General features: G+C 38.2%; 1 protein-coding gene across 6 annotated transcripts in view; it reads right to left on the bottom strand.

The window, feature by feature from the left end:
* Window positions 1-8,895: 8,895 nt before the first annotated feature.
* RTCA (RNA 3'-terminal phosphate cyclase) overlaps window positions 8,896-23,674 on the bottom strand; it is a 37,622-nt gene continuing 22,843 nt past the window's right edge. For all 6 annotated transcript variants that reach the window (XM_014851500.3, XM_014851502.3, XM_014851501.3 and 3 more), the window contains exons 9-11: window positions 13,283-13,377; window positions 12,031-12,135; window positions 8,896-9,274 (exon numbers count right to left, since the gene is read on the bottom strand). In XM_014851500.3, the coding sequence (XP_014706986.1) occupies window positions 9,173-9,274; window positions 12,031-12,135; window positions 13,283-13,377 (302 nt within the window). In that variant the 3' untranslated portion in view covers window positions 8,896-9,172. The remainder of the gene's footprint in view (window positions 9,275-12,030; window positions 12,136-13,282; window positions 13,378-23,674) is intronic.

Here is a 23,674-nt window from a genome sequence, read left to right as displayed (position 1 = left end):
TCTGTTTGACTCAGTGATGCCACCTGCCACCTCTTGGGGTGAGGGAAAGCCCTCGAGGGAACAGAAAGGCCCACATGGAAAGGGGGAAAGGGCCACCAGAATAATTATACTTCCAAGGGTGAGGTCCTTAAGAGACCTGAGAGCTAAGTGCAATGCCAAGAAGAGTAGTACTTTAAACCAGCAAGTCCATTTGGCAAGTATGCATAACTGGGAGATTCAATAACTATGTAAAGCCCACCGAATGATATGAAGCACACTCGAGAAAAAACCTCAACTGTGTAGTGTTTGTGCCTCTGAATCCCTGCTGTGCAATGAAAGTCAGTTGTCTACATAAACCTAAACAATGTGTGTTGAAGTGCACAGGTGGGTGCCAGAAAAGTGAGAGAAAGTGGGAAAAGGCAGGATTCCAGGCTCCTGGTCTTTGACAGGAAAATCTTTGCCCTTTGTATTCTCTGCTGATGACAGAGAGGGGGGAAATCTGAGACACATCTGGAGTGAGATGAGTTGCCATGCCCTATTTTAGCTCAAAGGCTCCTTAAGAATTTGGCATCATTCACTCTTTTTTATTGGTGAGGAAGATTGGCCCTGAGCTAACATCTGTTGCCAATCGTCCTCTTTTTTTTTTCCTCCCCAAAGACCCAGTACATAGTTGTACATCCAGTTGTAGGTCATTCTAGTTCTGTGCGGGATGCCACCATAGCATGCATGGGATGATAAGTAGAAGGTCTGCATCCAGGATCTGAACCAGCGAACCCTGGGCCGCTGAAGCAGTGTGCAAACTTAACCACTCGGCCATGGGGCTGACCCCCATTCACTCTCCATACACCCCACTTTGGAGCTGTTAACTTCAGGGTCAGTGTGATGGAACTCCAGTTTCTCATCACCGGACACTCTGTTTCCATGACAGACAGTCCACTGAGGATGTTCACAGGATTTGTCTGACAAGGCACCCTTAGGGAGCAGGTCCAAAGATTGCCCTACAGCTTCACTATGTAGTCTCATTTCACTTGAAGTAATCACTGCCTTATCCATCATTACTCAAATTAGGAACATAGTGATTATTAAAAAATTTTCTGCCCAAGAAAGCAGAATTATTTTAATGGCTTTTATCTCAAACATTGTGACTTTATGTCTTCTGCAGTTATCTGAATGTTTTCACTTAGTTTATAAAAGAAATAGGTCCCTAGTAAAATATACGAAAATATTAGAGCTGCAAAGAATATCAGAGTTTCTAGTCCTCTTTATTTTATGAAAGAACTAAGGTCTACAATGATTATTTCAAGTCAAGTCATACTTCGGTAATAGATCGAAAATATTATTTCCATAAAAGATCCAATGTTCCGAGAACTTAATTCACCTAAAGTTGACAACTAGTAAGTGGCGAAGCTAGTATTAACGCTTACATCTGTTTGTCCCCACTGGCTCTGGAGCCAGGTGTGATACGCTCTTGAAAGAGCCATCTGATCCCAGCACCCATTACGTTGTGCAGCCTTCCTCATGCAGAGAGAACTCTTCTGCCTCCCCAGACTGGTAATGTGCGTGCAGTAACACGCTACATTTTGAATTAAAGCTAAGCAAAGGCAAAAAAGATTTTGAGTTGTCTTTCTACTTGTGTTTCTGGAATCTGATCCTACTGACACCAGAAAGACAACTTGCTCCTGTTGCTTCCCAAGTCTAACTTGAATTCTTCCTAGCTTTTCCCCAACCTTGGAGCCTCCTGTAAATCTAGAGCAGTGTTCCTCAAAGGGTGTTACGTGGACAATCTAAACAAGAGTCACTCACCTGGAGGTCCTTTTAAAAACATACAGCTTCCTGGCTCCCACCCAGAGTTACCCAGCCAGAATTTCTGAGGGAGGGGAGAAGTGGGAGTCCGCATCTTTATAAGCCCCCTGAGATGCTGTGTACACCGAAGTTTGAGAATCTCTGAGATTACAGAGAAATGCCACTGACTGAGACCACAATGGTCTGTGCCTGAGGGGATTGAAAAGAACAGAACTGAAATCCTGAGCACAATAGAGCACCCTCCAAGCAATCCTTTCCTATCAGGAAACTGGACTGTCTCAGGAGTGCAGTTTAGAAACTATCTTCAATTGCCTTTATAATATCATGTATTATTCCAGATACAGGATAATTTGGAAAATAAGGAAAAATGGAAAGAAACAGCAATATATACATATTACCCTAATTCCCATTAGACAGCTACTTTTAACATTTTGATGTATTACCTTCCTCCCTTTTCTAAGAAAGCTGCTTTTTCCGAACATAAGGATGACTTAGAAATAAGCTCCTTGATCAGAAGCACTATTGTGTCAAACCTCCGTTACTACAAGGCTAGTCATACTAGCAGAAGCACTGGGTCAGGGAAGGCAAATCCATATCCTGCGTAAGTTCTTTCCAGTGGGGACAAATTGCTGCGTCCTCCATTGTGATCAACCTGCCATGAGGTAGTTTTCTGGTCTTTCCCAAGGAAAGATGCTGCGAGGAGGGTTCAGCATTAGTCTCTGCTCAGGTTAGGCACTCAGCAACGAGGGCCAGCCCAACCGTGGTGAGGGAAGTCCATGTTGCTGGGCCCACACATAACCTTTATCCCCACCACTGTGGCTGCTGAGCGAGCACTAAGGTAACTGCAGAGAGAGGCTGGCTGCCAGTCAGAGTGGGGCATTTTGTCCACTTGGTTATTGAAAGTCTCCTCTACATGGATGCCCTTTGCTGAACATTCATGTGGGACACACATTTTTTTCACACCCTATACTCATTCTGAAAAGTTTCATCCACATACCTCTGCCCCCATCCTCTTTGTTACCAATCTGCCAAAAATTTTTTTCTGAATCCCCAACATTTCAGACAAACCACCAGTCACTGTCCATGAATCAGTATATTTGTACTTCTGATCAGCTCTCAAGCGAGACAAAGTGGACAACCAAATGTATTGGTCAAAGTTCTGCCCACTGGGAGGATTTTCCATCATCACTGTCTTGCTGGGCTATCCCCAAATGGGGTTGTAATGCTGTAGCATCTCTTCCAGTTGACGCCAACACATTGTACAAAACCATCTGTAAACTAGGCCTTAGCTTTTTCTTCCTCAGTCAACTGGTGAGTGGGAACTTCTCCACGGGGCCATCGGTTGGCAGAGAGGTGGTAACGTAGCAGGTCTAGGTGCTACAGGAGACTCATGCTTCTGTCTTTAGGAGCTATCTGCACCTAATCTCATTTATATCATTTCCACTTGATGTTGGATTGCTGATGCCTTCAACACCTTGTATCTTAGTGAGTCAGAAAACATGCAGTTCATCCTGGGAAGCTTGGGTCATACAGTCTCTAGATGTCCCAGATCAGAAGTTCAGTCTCTACCAGGGCCCAGTAGCAAACCAAGAGATGTTTCTGAAAAGAATAGTTATTTATTCCCAAACCCTATGGTCTGTGTTTCTGCTAGTACGACTGTTGTAGGCAGCCTCTAAAATGGCCCCCAGTGATCCCCACATCCAGCTATTCATGCCATTGAGTAATCCCATCCTCTTGGGTATGAGCTGGACTAGTAACTTGATTCTAATTAATAGAATATGGCAGAAATGACGGGATATCACTTCTGAGATTAGGTTATAAAAAGACTGTCTTTCATTTTGGGGGCTCTCTCTCAGTTCACTCACACTGGGGAAAGCAAGCTGCCTTGCTGTGAGAAGCCCTACGGAAAAGTCCACAGCTTATCAGCCTGGGAGGAACTGAAGACTGCCAACAACCAAGAGTGAGATCAGAAGTGGATCCTTCAACGCCATTCAAGTGTTGAGATGACTGTAGCTCACCCAGCAGCTTGGCTTGATTGCAACCTCATGAGATGCCAGGAGCCAGAACCACCCAGCTAAACCGGTCCTGTATGCCTGACCAACAGAAACTGACAAACAGGAAGTGTTTATTGTCTTAAGCTGCTATAAATTTTGAAGCAACTTGTTATGCAGCAACAGATAAATATAAAGACGATCTGTGGCCTTATGGTTGTTCTATACAACACTGTTTCTGATCAAGGAACTCATTTCTCAGCTAAAGAAGTGTGCCAGTGAGTTCACGCCCATAGAGTTTACTGGTCTTGCTAGGTATGACATCCTTCAGAAGCAGCAGAGCTGATAAGACTGCCTACTGAAGATTCAGTTACAGTGCCAGTCGGGAAATAACACTCTGAAAGGTTAGGGCACTATCCTATAGGATGTGAACTCTTCTTGGGACCAGAGACTAATATAGGGTACTCTCTTCCATCACCAGAATACATGGATCAAGAAGTAGAAGTGGGAGTGGCTCCTCCACTATTACAGTTAATTACATCTCCCAAAATTTTGTTCCCCATCCTGCAACTTTGATTGCTGTTGGTTTAGAGGTTTTTAATTCCCAAAAGAGGAATGCTTCCACCAGATGTCACAACAAGAATGGCTCCAATGAATTGGAAGATTACACTACCACTGGCCATGTTGAGCTTCTCATGATATTGAAATAACAAAGAAGGGATCATTGTTTTTGCTAGAGCAATTGCTCCCAATTACTAAGGGTAAGCTGAGTGGCGCTCTAACAATGGAGGCAGGAAGGACTATGTCTAGAGCCCAAGGCATTCTCTGAGGTATCTCTGAGTACTCTCAAATCCAGTAGTAAAAGTTAAGCAAACTACAGCAACACATTAAAAGACAGACCACTAAGATTTACACCCTTTGGGAGTGAAGGTTTGAATTACCTCCACTAGGAAAAGAACCCTGACTGGCTGTCGTGCCAGGTGAGGGTAAAGGGAATATAGTGTACAGCATTTGCTAATATGAGTAAACAGGATTGTGGTAGTTATGCAAATTTGCTTGCTTGTTATGTATATATTGATAAATATTTACTCACTTTTCTCCTCCCCTTCATTATCCCTCTTTATTTTATGTAAAGACTGTTATTGCTAATTAACTTAACAATTTAGTCTATATGTTATGGAATATTCAGTGGGATTGAGTAAAACAGACAATAACATCACCCAGAGATGGTTATGGTGACTGCAGGGACTTTGGGCCTCTCTTTTGAGGAAGAGGATGAAAATATCAGTTTGAAAAAAGTATAGCTGTATCTTGTTAGGCAAAAGCAAAAAGCTGCTATTGTTGTAGGATAGAAACATGTAAATGAATGTTGAATGACCAAAAAAGATAGATTCTGCTGGCTATTTACTGTCTTTCAGCTCCAAGCACACCTTTCAAAACTCTGTTCCATGATGTTTGGGTGTGTAAATTATAATTTCCAGACTTCCTTGTCAACTGGCTTCTGATTAGGTTCTGCAAAAGGGAAGCCCTGGATGGAGCTTGGAAAGAGGGAGAAAGGGCTCTTCCTGCTTCCAGTTCCCTTGAGGAGTGCTCCAGCAGCAGCAGACTATGGCTCTGAGCTTCTTTCAACTTGTGCTGCCACATACCCTCCTGTGCCCCCCTGGCAGTAGGAATATTAGCCTCACTGTGCTCCCTCACCTGCTGGCCCATGCCATCTGAACCATCCAAGCACCTGCCAGGTTGCATCCTTCTCCCTTAAAAGTCTGAGTACCAGCTGCAATGCTCCTGTGGTCTGATCACCAGCTAAAATATAAATATACCCCTTCTTGACAGATCGCAACATCAGTCCCAGAGAACCCCACCCTTTAAATTCATAGGTTCTGGTAACACCATTTGTATTAATCAGAGTTCACCAGAGAAACAGAACCAATAGATTATATATATATACTCAATATACATATTGAGAGAGAGAGAGAGTGAGATTTATTATAAACTATTGCCTCATGTGATTATGGAGGCTGAGAAGTCCCACCATCTGCCATCTGCAAGGTGGGGACCCAGGAAGGCCAGTGGTATAGTTCCAAGGCCTGGGAGCTGGAGAGCCAATGGTGTAGATGCCAGCCTGGGTCCGAAAGCCTGCAGAACCAGGAGCACCCAGGGCAGAAGACTGATGTTTCAGGTCAAGCAGTCAGGCAGAGAGTAAATTCAACCTTCCTCCACCTTTTTGTTTTATTCAGGCCCTCAAATAATTGGATGAGGCCCACCCACACTGGGGAGGGCCATTTGCTTTACTCAGTTCATCAATTCACATGCTGATCTCTTCTGGAAACACCCGTACAGACAGACAAAAGAAATACTGTTTAGCCAGATATTTGGGAATGAAAATTTTTCTATCGTAAGTTTCAACAGTTAGAACAAAGAATCTCATTTCAATGCTATAAATATTGTCATTTTCAAATAAGATTATTCCATCTCTCTTAAATTTATCCACTGGACTCTAAATACCATAGCTGTTTGACAGCCACCATCTCTATTTAAAAAAACAATAGGGGCCAGCCCAGTGACACAGCCATTAAGTTCACACACTCCACTTTGATGGCCCGGGGTTCGCCAGTTCAGATCCCAGGTGCAGACGTATGCACTGCTTGTCAAGCCATGCTGTGGCAGGCATCCCACATATAAAGCAGAGGAAGATGGGCACAGAAGTTAGCTCAGGGCCAGTCTTCCTCAGCAAAAAGAAGAGTATTGGTGGCAGATGTTAGCTCAGGGCTAGTCTTCCTCAAAAACAAATTTAAAAAAAAAACAACATTCCATTCCTGTCACCCAATTTTACCACATTTTTATGCTTAAAAGTTCACCTTGTCATATGTCTCTGCAATAAAAATATGCCTATTAATTTGCATTAAATTTTAAAATTCTCAGTGAACAAGACTCTTAAAAATGTTTTAAATTTCTCCTGGCTTGATTAATTACAATTAGTATTACTACACAATTGAGCATAACAAATACATATTTTGAAATATTATTAAATATAAAAGTAAAATTTTATGGAAACATATCTTAGTGAGATTGACGCTCTTTTTTAAAAAATTAGATCATAAATATACAGATGAATGTGGTTAATTACTGGGATTAGACAGAGCTTAGTGGAAATCAATAGCAAAAAGGTTACTGAGCAAGTGTGAGGCTTAAAAACATATATTGATAATTGTGTACATATTTACAGAATATTAATAATACAGATTATAGAAGCTAAACACAATCTACATTGTAAGGATGAATAGAGAGCAAAGAAGTCAGTCATAATTCTTACTAATCAGTAAACTCCCAAAGTGAAAAAAAAAAAAGATTTACACTTTCTAGTAGCCTTTTGGCAAAGCTAATGAAAATGTTTCTCCCAATAATCTGGAAAAAAAAATTTATTTGAAGACATAATGTTGATCTGTGGAAAATAAACTCTGAAGCTTTCACCTCCCTACTTAAAATCATGCAAATATATAAAATAAGATACAGCTTTACTTATACCTTAGTTTGAGTAGGCTTTTCAGAGACTAATATTGCAAATTGTCCCTTTATTTGGTGCCTTGAAGATTTTCTTATCTGGAGGAATGCACCATTGTTAAAACAGGATGAATGAAAAATAAACTTTTCTTTTGTAAAGAGGAAGAATGGTGATTGTGAAAGAGTTTTAAACTAAAAAGGAGCACCTGCAAAGTCCTACCTTGACAGTAGGCAACTCAATTTTAGGAGGAAGTACATATTTAAGTAGAGAAATAAATTCTCTAAAAACTACTGACAGCTGCAAACTTGAAATTCATGGGAAAGCTTTGTGAAACTCGTGCATGAATACTCCTGTTTGAAGGTTATTGGTTTAAAGAATATTCTTAAAGACATTGTACATACAGTGTTGAATCAAGAGAATTACTTGTAGTAGGTGGTCTTAAAAAAATAGAAGAAAGAAACATATTGAAATAGAATTTTACAAATTGAAGTAGAAATAGAAATATAATTTTGTTTGGGCAAAACAAATAGAAATACAAATCACTTCTAGGGTTTACCAAAAATTTCTCTGCAGTAGTCCCACCTTCATTTTACCTAAGCTGAGAACAAACCCAAGCCAAGATTACTCACAAACTCCTCATGTACACTGCTGACCTTAAGTCTCTGATGCCAAAATGCCCAATCTCTGTCTTCTCGCCTACCTCTCCAACACTGCTGCCCACCTGTCAGAAGCAGCCAGGATCACATTAGTCTGAGGAACCCCAAATTTATGACCACCTCTCCAAAAACGATATTACAACTGTAGTTTTACTCTAAAATAGAAAGATATTTCACATCTCACTTGTTATAGAAATGAACTTATAAAATTTATCTACTTCGTGAAAATATAAACAGCAGGCAACACTATCATTGTCGTCGTCAAAGCAAACTGAACCCAACTGTCCAAGGCCACAGAAATCACTGACAAGAATGATGATTACGTACATGGAGTAATTTTTTTCATTATACTGTTCTATACCAACTAATTCAGCACTTTCTGTATCTATTATAATATCATCTTCTGGATCTGTGTCTTGGACTATATTTTAAGCATCACTGAACAAAGTCCAAGACAGAACCAAGTTTTAATGACTTCCTCAATATATTGCAGGAGAGCATATTTAACTGACAGACCAAAGCAGTTTCATTTGAGTCACAACCTCAACTACCTACAGGGACCAAGAAGTGATCTAAATGTGGAAGCAGGCTAGGTGTAAGATAATAGGGAATGATGAAAAGCACATTCTGTTCTAAAGGCACTCAATTATTTTTTAATACTGCAAGCAAAACACACATCTGGGGCTGAATTTGGCCAAATCTACTAGGGTTGAAATTTTACAATTCTCATTGTTTGGTTTTCACAATATATTCAAGAGATTCAAAATGAGTATTTACCAAGTACCCCCTAGAAGGTACACAGTTAGAATGAGACAATGCTTATTAAATGTTATTGTTGACATAGCAAGTACATCTGCATAACGTCGTCTCATTATACTTTACACAAGATTCAGCAAAGTGATTAGAAATATACACAAATTACAGATGAAATCTACATCCTTTACTTATTACATAAAGAACACACTTCAAGTGAAAAGAATATTTTATTTCAATAAATTAATATTGAAATCAGCTATCATACACATCCACCAACTGTTATATTTCATTGTTCATATTTCAGAAGATATTCAAAGCGAGATTAATTTGATGAAGTATTCTCAGCAAATGTAGAACACTCTGTACTTCATCTCCAAATTTAAGTCAAGTCCTTTAATAAGTTACTTCTTATTCACTGTTTTGTAGTATTTATGAAGTGGATTAGTGCAATACATCATTGAGGTATCATTTAAAAGGCAATTACCCTACAGATTTGGATTTGTCATCCCAATTCCTTGGCACTCAATAATATAAGCGTCTTTAGAGGCATCTTCTCCGTCTTCTGATTTCTTCACAGTAAATTTAGCCTGAAACCAGAAGAGTATTTAGTATATAAGTAACATGAAAAGGGATAGAGGGAAGAGCCCATAACTCCAGCTTAAATAGGCACGTAGTTAACCTCAAACTCATTTTATTGAAGAAGCTAGAGACACAAAGATCAAATGAGTCATGAGAAATTCAATAGCTTAGATATAAAATATTTTGTTTCAGAACCATAGTCCTGTTCACACGTATACATACCTGTGAATTTTTGTCCCAATATACAGCCTGGGCCCTACTCCATACCCACTGAATCAGAACCCCCAGGAGTGCAACCCAGGCAAATATCCATTTTAAAATCTCAATCGTTAATTACAATGCACCGCCACTACTTCCTAAAATTTTTCTAAAACATGGCACTGAAGCATTTATACTTTCTTTATCTTGTCAAGTATCAAATTATCCTTTAATTTCCCTCAAATTTTCTTGCCAATTTAATTCACTAAATATACTATTCAAAAAGACATAATTCAAAGAAGGGAGGAGGAAGTGATGATTAACATCTTCCTTCGTCTTTAGTGGGCTTAACCTTGTATTTTTCACTTGTTAACTAATTCAAGTTTGGCTTTGAAAGATTTGATCTCTATCACTGTAGTCTGGAAACATGATTTTTTAAAAAAGCAAATGTTTTCATTCTAACAGAACTGTATTAAAATCAAAACAACTGAGTAGGTTGACTGAATTTATGGCAAAGAGATTTCAAATATGCTTAAAACCTTAGGAGTCTTTGAAATACAATTTGAAAACCATCACTCTGGGGCCCTGTTGAACAGTAATATCCACAAATTATTCCAGTTTCAGTATTTTGTGGCAGTGTGCTGACACACAGTGGACACTGAAAATTACTGCTGAATGAATCAACACTGAATTCTCAGCTAGACAGCCAAATTACTTAGGTTGTTAAATGTACATGCTTTCAAATTAAAAGCATTATATAAATGTGAAACACAGGTAACAGTTATGGAAATCATTTCTAGCCTATATATAAACCTACTGAAAACTACAAAAATTTAGTTAGAAGGAGCCTTAAGGGCCTATAGCACCAGTCTCTGATTTTACAGACAAGCTATCTGCACTGAGGCACAGAGAGACTAATTAAGCAGCTTGCCCCAAGTCACTCAGGTAAAACACAACAAAGCTGAACAAGAAACCAGAGCTATAGATTCCAGTCCACAGCACTTTCCACTAGGTATTCACTCCAAATAACACCTGAGTGTCTACTACGTGCAAAGTACTGTAAAAAGTGAAGACTATGATGAATATAACGTGGTCCCTGCTATCAAGGAGCTCACAGTCTACAAGGGAAGACAGACAAGTAATAGTCACAAATAGAGCACCAGTAGAATAATAAAAAATACAGTTAACTATCTCTTGATATCAAATATAATTTTATTTCAATTCCTATCAGACTTTTCCTATAATTTAACCAAAATCTACCTATGCTTTCTAATAACAAAAAAAGTATTTATTATTAAGAATCATACAAATAAACTGTCAGGAGTAGGGCCACAGTGGTTTTGTGCTTCGTACACTTCTGTAATACTTAATATTTTTTTAACTAAGGGGCATCACTTTTATAATTTTTAAAAATGCTTAAGGTCAGCATCTTCCTTCATAAAAGTCTGTTATAAATTTTATATTACATTATAAACACTATAACAAAATGGAAATATGCTCCATGTTCCTGAAAAAGGCAAGAAACGAACCCATACGCATTAACTGTAAAAAAATGCAAAGACAATTTTAAGAGAGGAGAAAAATATCTAAATGTTAACAATGGTTTTACTGGTAAGGTGGAATTATGGGCAGATCTTTTTCCTCTATTTTCCAAATTTTCTATAAGGAAATTATATTAGTTTCAGATGACATATACATGTTAACCACTTTTAAAAAATTAAGAATCCTATAGAAAAGGTATAAATATGAGCTTATACAATGTTAAATCCCTTTTCACAAAAAATTGTAAATCTATTCTTCTAAAGTTAAGAAGACTGGTAAATATTAGAATTTTAGCAAATATTCTATTCTACCAATAGAATCATAAGAAAATAAAACACTTAAAATTTTATGTAAATATTCAAGTTTACAGCCAACTACAAATCCCTTGTGATTTGATTTCAAAGTTCCCATCAAAACATCTTCACTTACTCTGTAAGGCAGTGCCACACATGGGCTCAGATACATGCTTTCCTGGGTTTGCTCAAAGACTAGCTCTGCCATTAAGAAACTATGTGGTCTTGGGGCTGGCCTGGTGGCACAGCGGTTAAGTGTGCATGTTCCACTTTGGTGGCCTCGGGTTCACGGGTTCAGATCCTGAGTGTGGACATGGCACCGCTTGCCAAGCCATGCTGTGGTAGGCGTCCCACATATAAAGTGGAGGAAGACGGGCATGGATGTTAGCTCAGGGCCAGCCTTCCGCAGCAAAAAGAGGAGGATTGGCAGCAGATGTTAGCTCAGGGCTAATCTTCCTCAACAAAAAAAAGAAACTATGTGTTCTTGAGAAAGTAATCCCTCTGCCTCACTTTACTCATATGTAAATGTGAATAATAATAAATAGCCACCTAAAATGGTTATGCAGAGTAAGATGATTCAGATAAATTGCTGAGTTAGCTCAGCGTCTGCCACATAGGAAGTACTCAGTGAGTGACAGCAATTATGACTACTATTAAGTTTTCTTTTTACTAAAATTTGACTCAAAATTGGCTACAATAAAAATCAATTACTCTTCTGATGGACTACTCACCTTCGATAGTTGTTCAGCAAAATGAATAGCCGTTTGTGTATGGAGAGTAACTGGTCCTGTTTTTACTCTGGAAACGCCACTGGCTAATGCCATGAAAATGATCAGCTATTGAAAAAAACGAAGGAAAATCTCACACATTCACTAATATTTGGAGATAAAATTCTACTGCTTTCCATACAAAAATACTACTAGAAATCAATATAGCTAAAAGAATTTCTATTTCTTTAGTTTTCCAGAAGTTTTAAGAAGATGATGGAAAACCTATGTCTCCCAGTCTGTGGTGTTACAGAAATGCTTAGCAGCAGTTCTTAATATAGACTTTTTTAAAATTAACGTTTAAGATAAAATATATAGTTGAAAGTCATATTTAATCAGACCAAGTATCGCCCAAAAGCTGGCATATATAATATGACAAGCTTATTCCACTCTCTAAAATTACAACACTTTAACAGGTAAATACATACAGAATAACTGGGAGTGAGGAGAAGACCTGGGCAAGAAGGAAGAAGACTAGAAATAAGGAAAACTGCCTTAAGAAACTGGTTAAGAAATCTTGAAGAATCCAGTTCTACATGTAGACTTGCTGATTGAGATCAAAGAGAAAAATGTGGTAGAAAGGAAAATCTATCAAGACAGTGGTCCATAAGAAGATCTTATTTGAAAATATTCACTAACATTTCTCAATGTCAGTAGCTATGTTAGGTCTGAGAGGTCTATGACACATCCAAGTGGAGATGCTGACAGGCATAAGGAATATAAGGAGTATGGAATTAATTAAGGAAAAAGGTCTAGGCTAGTGATATAAATTTGGGAGTTGTCAGAATACAGATGGTACTTAAGCCACGAGACTACACAAAATAACTGAAGGAGTGAATACATAAAGAAGCGTGAGCCTGAGCATAGGGGCACTCCAAAATTCAGAAGTTGAGAAGATGACCACAGCAACAATAATAAACTAGCAAAGAGACTAAAATATATGGCCAGTGAGACAGAAAGATAACAGCACTTCATAAAGCAAGTAAAGAAATTATTTCAAGAAAGAAGGGGTGATTAACTGCAGCAAATGCTGTAGCCAGGTCCGTAAGATGACTGAAATTTAAGGAACATATATTATAGAATAATACTTAAAAACTGATTGAACTAGGACATGCTAATCAGTGTCTGAAAGTCAATCATTAAGATTTATATCCAACCTAATTACTAAATATTTGGCTAATAGGCTCAAAGCTTTTTCTCCTAAAAGTGTCATTACCTGGTCTTGTAGATACTCGTCCACAGCACCACCATGTCTAAGATTTGCTAACAGCATTTCAGCAGCTTCAATTCCAACTTTGTCTGCATTTACACCTATAACAGGCACCATGTAAAAAAATAAATCAATTACTACAAGGCAAAAAAAGTTAATTAATATATCCCATTTAGCACTAGTATACATTGTTTAGGCCTCCGAACTTAACCCAATGCACCTTTTGGGATAAGATCTTTATGCATACTTAATCTTCTGAGATCTTAGTGTATGCAAATACTTTACCTTTAAGTGCACCAGTAGAGGTAAAAACAGGCTGCTTCAGCCCTGTTTTAAAAGTACTAATTATAAAACTAATTTATAACTAGTTATGATTCTATAATGCTATGCCTCAATTTCAAAATTTAAAACTTAGGATTTACATGTTACAATTAGTCTGTAGGCAATTCCATTAGAATTAAAGGATTTTTTAAAAATCAGAGAACTAATTAAGTTTCATCTAAGGAAGAACAGATAAAAATTCTCTGGTCACATCCGTCTTGGATCTTTTTGAATACCACGTCTACTCAGGCAAGGGAAACAAAAAATGAACAAATGGGACTTCATCAGACTAAAGAGCTTCTGCAAGGCAAAGGAAACCAGGAACAAAACAAAAAGACAACCCACCAAATGGGAGAAAACATTTGCAAATCATATATCCGACAAGGGGTTAATTTCCAAAATACATAAAGAACTCATATAATTCAACAACAACAAAAATACAACCCAATCAAATAATGGGCAGAGGATATGAACAGACATTTTCCCAAAGAAGATACACAGATGGCCAATAGGTACATGAAAAGATGTTCAACATCACTAATCATCAGGGAAATGCAAATCAAAACTACAATGAAATATCACCTTACACCTGTCAGAATGGCTACAATCACCAAGACAAAAAACAACAAATGTTGGAGAGGATCCAAAGAGGGAACCCTCATACACTGCTGGTGGGAATGCAAACTGATACAGCCACTATGGAAAACAGTATGGAAATTTCTCAAAAAAATTAAAAATTGAAATACCATACAGTCCAGCTATTCCACTACTGGGTATTTATCCAAAGAACTTGAAATCAACAATTCAAAGAGATTTATGCACTCTTATGTTCACTGCAGCATTATTCACAATAGCCAAGACATGGATGCAACCCAAGGGCCCACTGACTGATGAATGGATAAAGAAGATGCAGTGTATATATATGTACAATAGAATACTACTCAGCCATAAAAAAAGACAAAATCATCCCATTTGCAATAACATGGATGGAACTTGAGGGTATTGTGTTAAGCAAGATAAGCCAGACAGAAAAAGACAAACACTGCATGATTTCACTCATATGTGGAAGATAATCAAATACATGGACAAAGAGATCAAACTAGTGGTTACCAGAGGGGAAGGGGTTTAGGGGGTGGACATAAGGGGTAACGGGGCACATATACATAGTCATGGACAAATAATAACGTACAATTGAAATTTCACAATGTTATAAACTATTATGACCCCAACAAAAAAAATTTCTCTGATCAAATGCCATAACATTTTATTCCTTTAAGATTTGAACAGGTATTATCTTATTTTGAAAATAAGTCAGAATATTTATCCCCATGCCCTACTCCTTGCTTCTCCACACGTACTCCAAATCTTTGGTACAACGCTTACCAAATAAGTCTGTCAGAAGAGGTGGAATATCAAATGATTCTTTTAAAATATTCATTTTAAACTAAAAGAAGTTTTTGGATACAAATGAAAGTCTTTTAAAAAATGAAAATGTGGTTAATTTTTGTTTCTATTTTATATTTGGAAATTCATTTGATTATATATAAGCCTTGCCCCTTGAAAAAATTTCCTAGAAAAGTGGAATTTTCAGAATTTTAACCTTTTCCTTATAGCAGTTATTATAATAATAGAATAAATTTACTATCTTTAAACAACAGTCAGTCAAGTATTTACATGGCTGAATGAAATGGTGGGAATATGTGGCATGAAGCCTGACTTCTTGGGTAAGCTACTTAGCCTCTTTCATTTCCTCTTCTAGATGGAAATAGAGATGACAACACTTAAGTTGCAAAGTTGTTATAGAAATTAAACATAGTATTTATAAAGCATTTATTACCACTACTGCTTCACAACAAGCTATTATTAATAATAGTTAATACTGAGTACTATGTATGTCCCATACCAAGTAACAGGAACTGGATCCTTTGTTAAGAAGACAACAAAAAATGTTCATATATTAGAGAATTAGAGGATAAGTAAGTACTAAGCTCTATGGCATAAACTATATACTCAATGAAAGTTCAGAAAAGGAAAAGATTATAGGTTCTAGAACAATTTAAGAAGGTTTCACGGAGCATGAAGGACTTGAGTCCTTGAAGAATGGCTAACATTTGCGTGGAGGATGTGAGGGAGAAGGAAAGAATTCCTGGCTTTGTAGTATTATACAGCAGTAGATGTACTAAGTTACTCTGCCAAATGACAAAGTATTTCTCAGAGCCATTCACATTCCTTCCTACTCAGCTGCCTTGAGAGCAAGTAATGGTATAAACGGATCTACATCACTACCAGCTGTACTAGCAATCTGTGGCAAATGAACAAAATGAGGTAAATATGAGAATTTTGCTTATTAGTATTATGCTCTAAACAAAACAGCAAAATTCTAATTTCTTCTCAAATTTTAATCCTTTTCTAACTGACAAATAATCTTTTGATATTTTGGATACTTCTATGTACCGCTTGGCAAGGCATGCTGTGGCAGGCATCCCACATATAAAACAGAAGATAGGCATGGATGTTAGCTCAGGGCCAGTCTTCCTCAGCAAAAAGAGGAGGATTGGTAGCAGATGTTAGGTCAGGGCTAATCTTCCTTCAAAAAAAAAAAAAAAGAATGAAAAGGGATCTGGACAATGGGAACCATGGCATTCTCTCTGAGATCCTTAACATATAGACTACCCAGACTAAGAGAGAAGACCCCAAGCTGACTTTGCTAACGACATCTCACTTGACTTATATGCCTGACAGCAAACAAGGGAGGGTACCAGCAGGAGCCAGTCAATCTGAGCCCGTATGTTGCCCTAACCTCTATTCCCTCCTACCACTATAAATCAAAATGAATTCTGTGTATTCTACAAGCATATTGTCCAAAAACAACTTCAAAGTAAAAATTGCCTTATGTGACAAAGTGAGAAAAAAATATTAATGGAACATTAGAAATTTTTTCAGGGCTGGCCAACAAAGTTAATTCCAAGTATTCCTGATAACAGAGTAAGGGGCCCTTTACAATCTCAATGCAACACATCTAAAACTATCACCTACCCTGGCAAACTAACTCTCCCTCCTATATTCACAAGTTGTAAATATCCAGTTACCTAAGCTAGAAATCTAGAAGGTCATTCTTCACCTTGCCTTCCTCACCTCCCATATGCAACTGGTCACCAAATTGTCTGTTCACCCTCCTAAATACCCTTATACTAATACTCACCTCTCTAACTCCAGGCACTGCATTCCTTGGTATAGGCCCTCACCATTGCTCACCTAAATGGTTATAACCCCTGTCTTCTTGCCTTCAAAATGGTTTTCCTCTAATCCTCCACATAGCTAATAGAATTACCTTTCCAAAGATCTGATCTTACATTGCTTCTTAAAATCTTTATGTTTACAGGATGAAGCCCAAAGTCCTTTATATGGTCTATAAAGCCATTCAAAATCTGGCCTCTGTTGACCTCTCTAACCTCATCTTCACTCCCCAACCCAGATCCTATACTCATCATATATAGTTATGTACCACATAACGACGTCTCAGTCAACGACGATCGCACATACGATAACGGTCCCGTAAGATTAGTGGCATATGGCCTAGGTGTGTAGTAGGCTATACCGTCTAGGTTTGTGTAAGTATACTATATGATGTTTGCACATGAAGAAATCATTCGACACATTTCTCAGAATGTATCCCCGTCACTAAGCATTGCATGACTGTAGCTGTAGTTGCCCAAACACTGAACAACACTCTTTTATGTCAGTACTTTCCTTTGTTCTCTCTCCTTAGCTCTCATTTTTCTATCTGGCTAACTTCTACTTATCTACAGAACACCCCCTGGAGGATCAGTAAATGACAGAAGCCAGATTTCGGGTCAATTAGGCCCCAAAGAAGAATTAGCTGTTCTTCCTCTGTGTTCCCATGGTAGCCAAGGGATACCACAATCATAGTACTGGTCTGTCTCCTCTGCCAGACTAAGCAAGGAGGCAGGACGGTGGCACTCATTTCTGAATACCTAGTACACAGTACCTGGAACATCTTGGTACCCAAAGATAATACCAACAAACAGAACTCATATTCCACCCAACGCCTGACAAGCACTTATTACTCGTGACATATGGGCTCCTAGTCTCTGTTTTATATTTTGTGTTATCTCTGTCTTCTCAAGACTGTTGTAGATATTGCATGCAGTGGCTCACTATCCACTGACTCCCCACCGCACCTAACAAGTATTTAGTATATACTACGTATTTTTGATCACCACTTCTCAAACTTCATTATACCTTAGAAGTACCTGGAGAGCTTGTTAAAGCAGATCCCTGAGCCCTACTCCCAGAGATTCTAATTTGACAGGTATGGGGTAGACCCCAAAATTTGTATTTCTAACAAACTCCCAGGTCATATTGATACACTGCCTGTTCACCAACCACACTTTGAATGGCAGTTTTAAAGAGAATTCATGTAAGTTAGGTCAAATGCAGATGTTGATTTTACTTATTCTATTATGCTAATTAGATTTGATACCCAACTAGTATCCAGATCTACCAAGTGAGGAGACTAAGATTAACTGAAATTTTCTGTATTGAGCAGTAATAATGTGGTTAAACAGCACAGTGAGAGTAAGGATCTTTTAAAGATCTACAAAGTAGGAATAAGGCAATCAACTACCACACCAACAATGAGAAGTTAAACTACAAATTGCCTCAAAGGCAAAGCAATTTTAAATATTAAGAAACAGATGCACACATATATCTCCTCTCCCAAATACGCCAAATCTTAAACAAATTTCCCTTTCACAAAAATATTCAGTATTATAATTGACGGAGGAAAGAATCATCAATGGACATTAAAACCACTGGATGAAAGCTAGATGGGAATAGAATAATCATATGGTCTCCAAGTATTATCCCAGATTACTCATTAATTATAAAGGAAAAAGGAAACTTTATAGTAGATAGACCTGGAGGACACCACCTTAACCAAGTGCTCAGCCAGTTTTACTAATAAAGGACAAACTGACATGCATACCCTGTTGCGATACAATGGAATGTACACAAAATAACCTATGCAATATTCCTACTAAAAATGTTTAACCTGAATATATCTAATCATGAGACAATCAGACGAATCCAAATTGTGGGAAATGTTATGAGAAAATGGCCTGGACTTTTCAAAATGTCAATATCATGAGAGGAAAAAAAGGTGAAAAGTAAAAAAGAAACTAAACAGACATGATAACCAAATGTTATATGTGCTAAAAAAAAAAAAACCAAAAAAAACCCAGAACAATAATAGGGAAGGGGGCGGAGCAAAATGGCGGGGTGAGCTGACCCAGGATTCCCTCCCCTCCAAAATACAACAAAAGATTGGAAGAACTGAATTTCAGAGAATAAACATAATGCCAGCTCGTTAGAGACCTACAATACCAAGAAGGTGGAGATCATAAACCTAGCTTTATACCTTCGGAGGCGCTGGAACGGTAGGAGAGAACATCGTTCCCTCCCTTAGAGTCTGCGATCGCTGCGGTGCAGGTCGGGAAGGAGCGGGGGAGGGGCCGCGCGACCGGGGGATCATCCAGGACTCCTGCCGCTGATTCAGTGGAGACCCGCTGACGGGGGAAAGCTTCCCTCCGCCGGGGACCCCATAAATCAAGGGCCTTGGGAGACCAGAGAACAGAACTGATCTGAACCCAGACAGGCACGTGTGAGTAACAGCCCCTCCCCCTCAGCAAAGCCAGTGGGCGCAGCCATCTTGCCCCAAGGCGGAGAGCTCATAACACGCGGCTCTCAACCCCCATCTCGTGGTGACAGGCTGTAACTGCAACTGAATTCTACCACCATGAGAAAAAACCGCTCCTCTACCATCCAGCAATTTATAAAAGCCCCAGACCAGAAGGAAAACAATAAAAACATAGAATTAAGTCCTGAGGACGTGGAATTAGCTAAACTAAGTGATAATGAGTTCAGAGCAGCTATAACCAAAAAACTCAATGAGGTAGAGAGAAACATAGAGAAACAAGCCGAGTTCTAGAGTTACTTCACAAAAGAGATTGAAATCATAAAGAAGAATCAAACAGAATTACTTGAGATGAAAAACACAATGGACCAGATAAAACAGAATATGGATTCCCTGAATGCCTGTGTAGACAACCTGGAGGAGCAAATCAGCATAATCGAGGACAGGCAGGCTGAATGGCGCCAGACAGAGGAAGAAAGAGAACTAAGAATTAAAAAAAATGAGGAAAATCTCTGAGAGATAATGGATTCAATGAGGAGTAAGAACATAAGGATCATAGGAATTCCTGAGAATATGGAAAAGGAAAATGGAGCAGAAAGTGTGCTTAATGAAATTATTGAAGAGAATTTCCCAAATCTAGGGATCAACGGAGAAATGTGTGTAGAGGAGGGATTTAGATCTCCTAGATTTGTCAATGTAAAAAGACCCACCACAAGGCACATAATAGTAAAGTTGGCAAATAGGAATGATAAGGAAAGAATACTCAGGGAAGTAAGAAAAAAAAAGAGAATAACCTATAAAGGAGCCTCTATCAGACTGTCAGCGGATTTCTCTACAGAAACCCTACAAGCTAGGAGAGAATGGAGTGATATATTCAAAGCTTTAAAGGATAAAAACCTTCAGCCAAGAATACTCTATCCAGCAAAAATTTCCTTCAGATATGAGGGAGAAATTAAATCTTTTGCAGACAAACAAAAGTTAAGGGAATTTGTAACTAAAAACCCTCCATTACAAGAAATCCTCAAGAAGGCTCTCATACTTGAAAAATGAAAAAAGGGAGAAAGGGGACACAAGCCACAGACTAGGGAGACCGATGGATAGAACCAGAACAGGATAGCAAATATTCAACTATAGCATTAGGGTAAAATTAAGAAAACTACCAAAACAAGGACGATCTTAGCACTCTAACTACAAATTAATAAGACGAGTTGGAATAAAAAATGAAAATAATTATTTAGGAGGGGAAGAGCAAAGGGTCTAAATCAGTATTGGTCGAGTAAGTAAGAGACCACCAGAGAATAGACTATATTATACACGAGATTCTAAATACAAACTTCAAGGTAGACACTAAAATAAAGTACAGAACAGAGTCACAAATCATAGATAAGGAAAAATCTAAGAAACCCAGCATAAGAAATTGCAGTATTAAATGGGTAGTCTAAAGCGCACAGGAAAAGAAACACAGGAAAACAAGATAATGAGCGACAGATTGACAGCATTAAGTCCACATGCACCAATAATCACTCTCAATGTGAACGGATTGAACTCTCCAATAAAAAGACACAGAGTGGCAAAATGGATTAAAGAACAAGATCCAACAATTTGTTGCCTCCAGGAAACACACCTCAGCCCCAAGGACAAACACAGACTCAGGGTGAAGGGGTGGAGGACAATACTTCAAGCTAATAGCAAGGAAAAAAAGGCAGGTGTTGCAATTCTCATATCAGACCAAGTGGATTTCAAAATAAGACAGGTAAAGAGAGACACAGAGGGACAATATATAATGATCAAAGGGACACTTCATCAAGAAGAAATAACGCTTATAAATATCTATGCACCCAACACAGGAGCACCAAGATTCATAAAGCAACTATTAACAGACCTAAAGGAAGATGTTAAAAACAACACAATAATAGTAGGGGACCTCAACACCCCACTCACATCAATGGACAGATCATCCAGACAGAAAATCAACAAGGAAATAGTGGAGCTGAATGAAAAACTAAAACAATTGGACTTAATAGACATATATAGATCACTCCACCCTGAAGGAGCTGAATACACATTCTTCTCAAGTGCACACGGAACATTCTCTAGGATAGACCATATGTTGGGAAACAAGGCAAGCCTCTACAAATTTAAAAAAATTGAAATAATAACAAGCATCTTCTCAGATCATAGTGCTATAAGGCTAGAAATTAATTACAAGAAAAAAGCTGAGAAAGGCACAAAGATGTGGAGACTAAACAACACACTACTGAACAAGCAATGGATCATTGAAGAAATTAAAGAAGAAATAAAAAAATACCTGGAAACAAACGAAAATGATAGCATGCCATACCAACTCATATGGGATACAGCAAAAGCTGTATTAAGAGGAAAATTCATCGCAATACAGGCACATCTTAACAAACAAGAAAAATCCCAAATAAGCAACCTTCAAGCACACCTAACTGAACTAGAGAAAAAAGAACAAATGAAGCCCAAAGTCAGCAGAAAGAGAGAAATAATAAAAATCAGAGCAGAAATAAATACTATTGAAACGAAAAAGGCAGTAGAAAGGATCAATGAGACAAAGAGCTGGTTTTTTGAGAAGATAAATAAAATTGACAAACCACTAGCCAGACTTACAAAGAAAAAAAGGGAGAAAGCTCAAATAAACAAAATCAGAAATGAGCGAGGAGAAATAACAACAGACTCTGCAGAAATACAACAGATTATAAGAGAATACTACAAAAAACTATATGCCAACAGAATGGATAACCTAGAGGAAATGGATAAATTCCTGGACTCCTACAATCTCCCAAAGCTCACTCAAGAAGAGGCAGACAATTTGAACAGACCAATCACAAGGAAAGAGATTGAAACAGCAATCAAAAACATCCCAAAGAATAAAACCCCAGGACCAGATGGCTTTCCTGGGGAATTCTACCAAACTTTCAGAGAGGATTTAATACCTATCCTTTTCAAGCTATTCCAAAAAATTAGGGAAGATGGAACACTTCCTAACACATTCTATGAGGCCAGCATCACGCTGATACCAAAACCTGACAAGACACCACGAAAAAAGAGAACTACAGGCCAATAACACTGATGAACATAGATGCAAAAATTCTAAACAAAATTTTGGCAACCAGAATTCAGCAATTCATCAAAAGAATCATACATCAGGATCAGGTGGGATTCATACCAGGGACACAGGGATGTTTCAACATCCGCAAATCAATCAACGTGATACACCACATCAACAAACTGAGGAATAAAAACCACATGATCATCTCAATAGATGCAGAGAAGGCATTTGACAAGATCCAACAGCCATTTATGATAAAAACTCTGAACAAAATGGGCAGAGAAGGAAACTACCTCAACATAATAAAGGCCATATACGACAAACCCATAGCCAACATCATACTCAATGGGCAAAAACTGAACCCCATCCCCCTGAAAACAGGAACAAGACAAGGATGCCCTCTATCACCACTCTTATTTAACATAGTACTGGAGGTCCTGGCCAGAGCAATCAGGCAAGAAAAAGGAATAAAAGGAATCCAAATAGGGAAGGAAGAAGTGAAACTCTCGCTGTTTGCAGACGACATGATCTTATATATAGAAAACCCCAAAGAATCCATTGGAAAACTGTTAGAAGTAATCAACAACTACAGCAAAGTTGCAGGGTATAAAATCAATTTGCATAAATCAGTAGCATTTCTATACTCCAGTAATGAACCAACAGAAAAAGAACTCAAGAATACAATACCATTCACAATCGCAACAAAAAGAATAAAATACCTTGGGGTAAATTTAACTAAGGAAGTGAAGGACTTATATAATGAAAATTACAAGGCCTTTCTGAGAGAATTGGATGACGACATAAGGAGATGGAAAGACATTCCATGTACATGGATTGGAAGAATAAACATAGTTAAAATGTCTATTCTACCTAAAGCAATCTACAGATTCAACGCCATCCCAATCAGAATCCCAATGACATTCTTTACAGAATTAGAACAAAGAATCCTAAAATTCACATGGGGCAACAAAAGACCCCGAATTGCTAAAGCAATCCTGAGAAAAAAGAACAAAACGGGAGGCATCACAATCCCTGACTTCAAAACACACTACAAAGCTACAGTAATCAAAACAGCATGGTACTGGTACAAAAACAGGTGCACAGATCAATGGAACAAAATTGAAAGCCCAGAAATAAAACCACACATCTATGGACAGCTTATCTTTGACAAAGGAGCTGAGGGCATACAATGGAGAAAAGAAAGTCTTTTCAACAAATGGTGCTGGGAAAACTGGAAAGCCACATGTAAAAGAATGAAAATTGACCATTCTTTTTCACCATTCACCAA

Source organism: Equus asinus, chromosome 16 (assembly GCF_041296235.1).
Source record: "Equus asinus isolate D_3611 breed Donkey chromosome 16, EquAss-T2T_v2, whole genome shotgun sequence".
Taxonomy (NCBI): Eukaryota; Metazoa; Chordata; class Mammalia; order Perissodactyla; family Equidae; genus Equus; species Equus asinus.
Note: the sequence above shows the minus strand (reverse complement) of the source record. Positions and strands in the feature narration are given on the sequence as shown.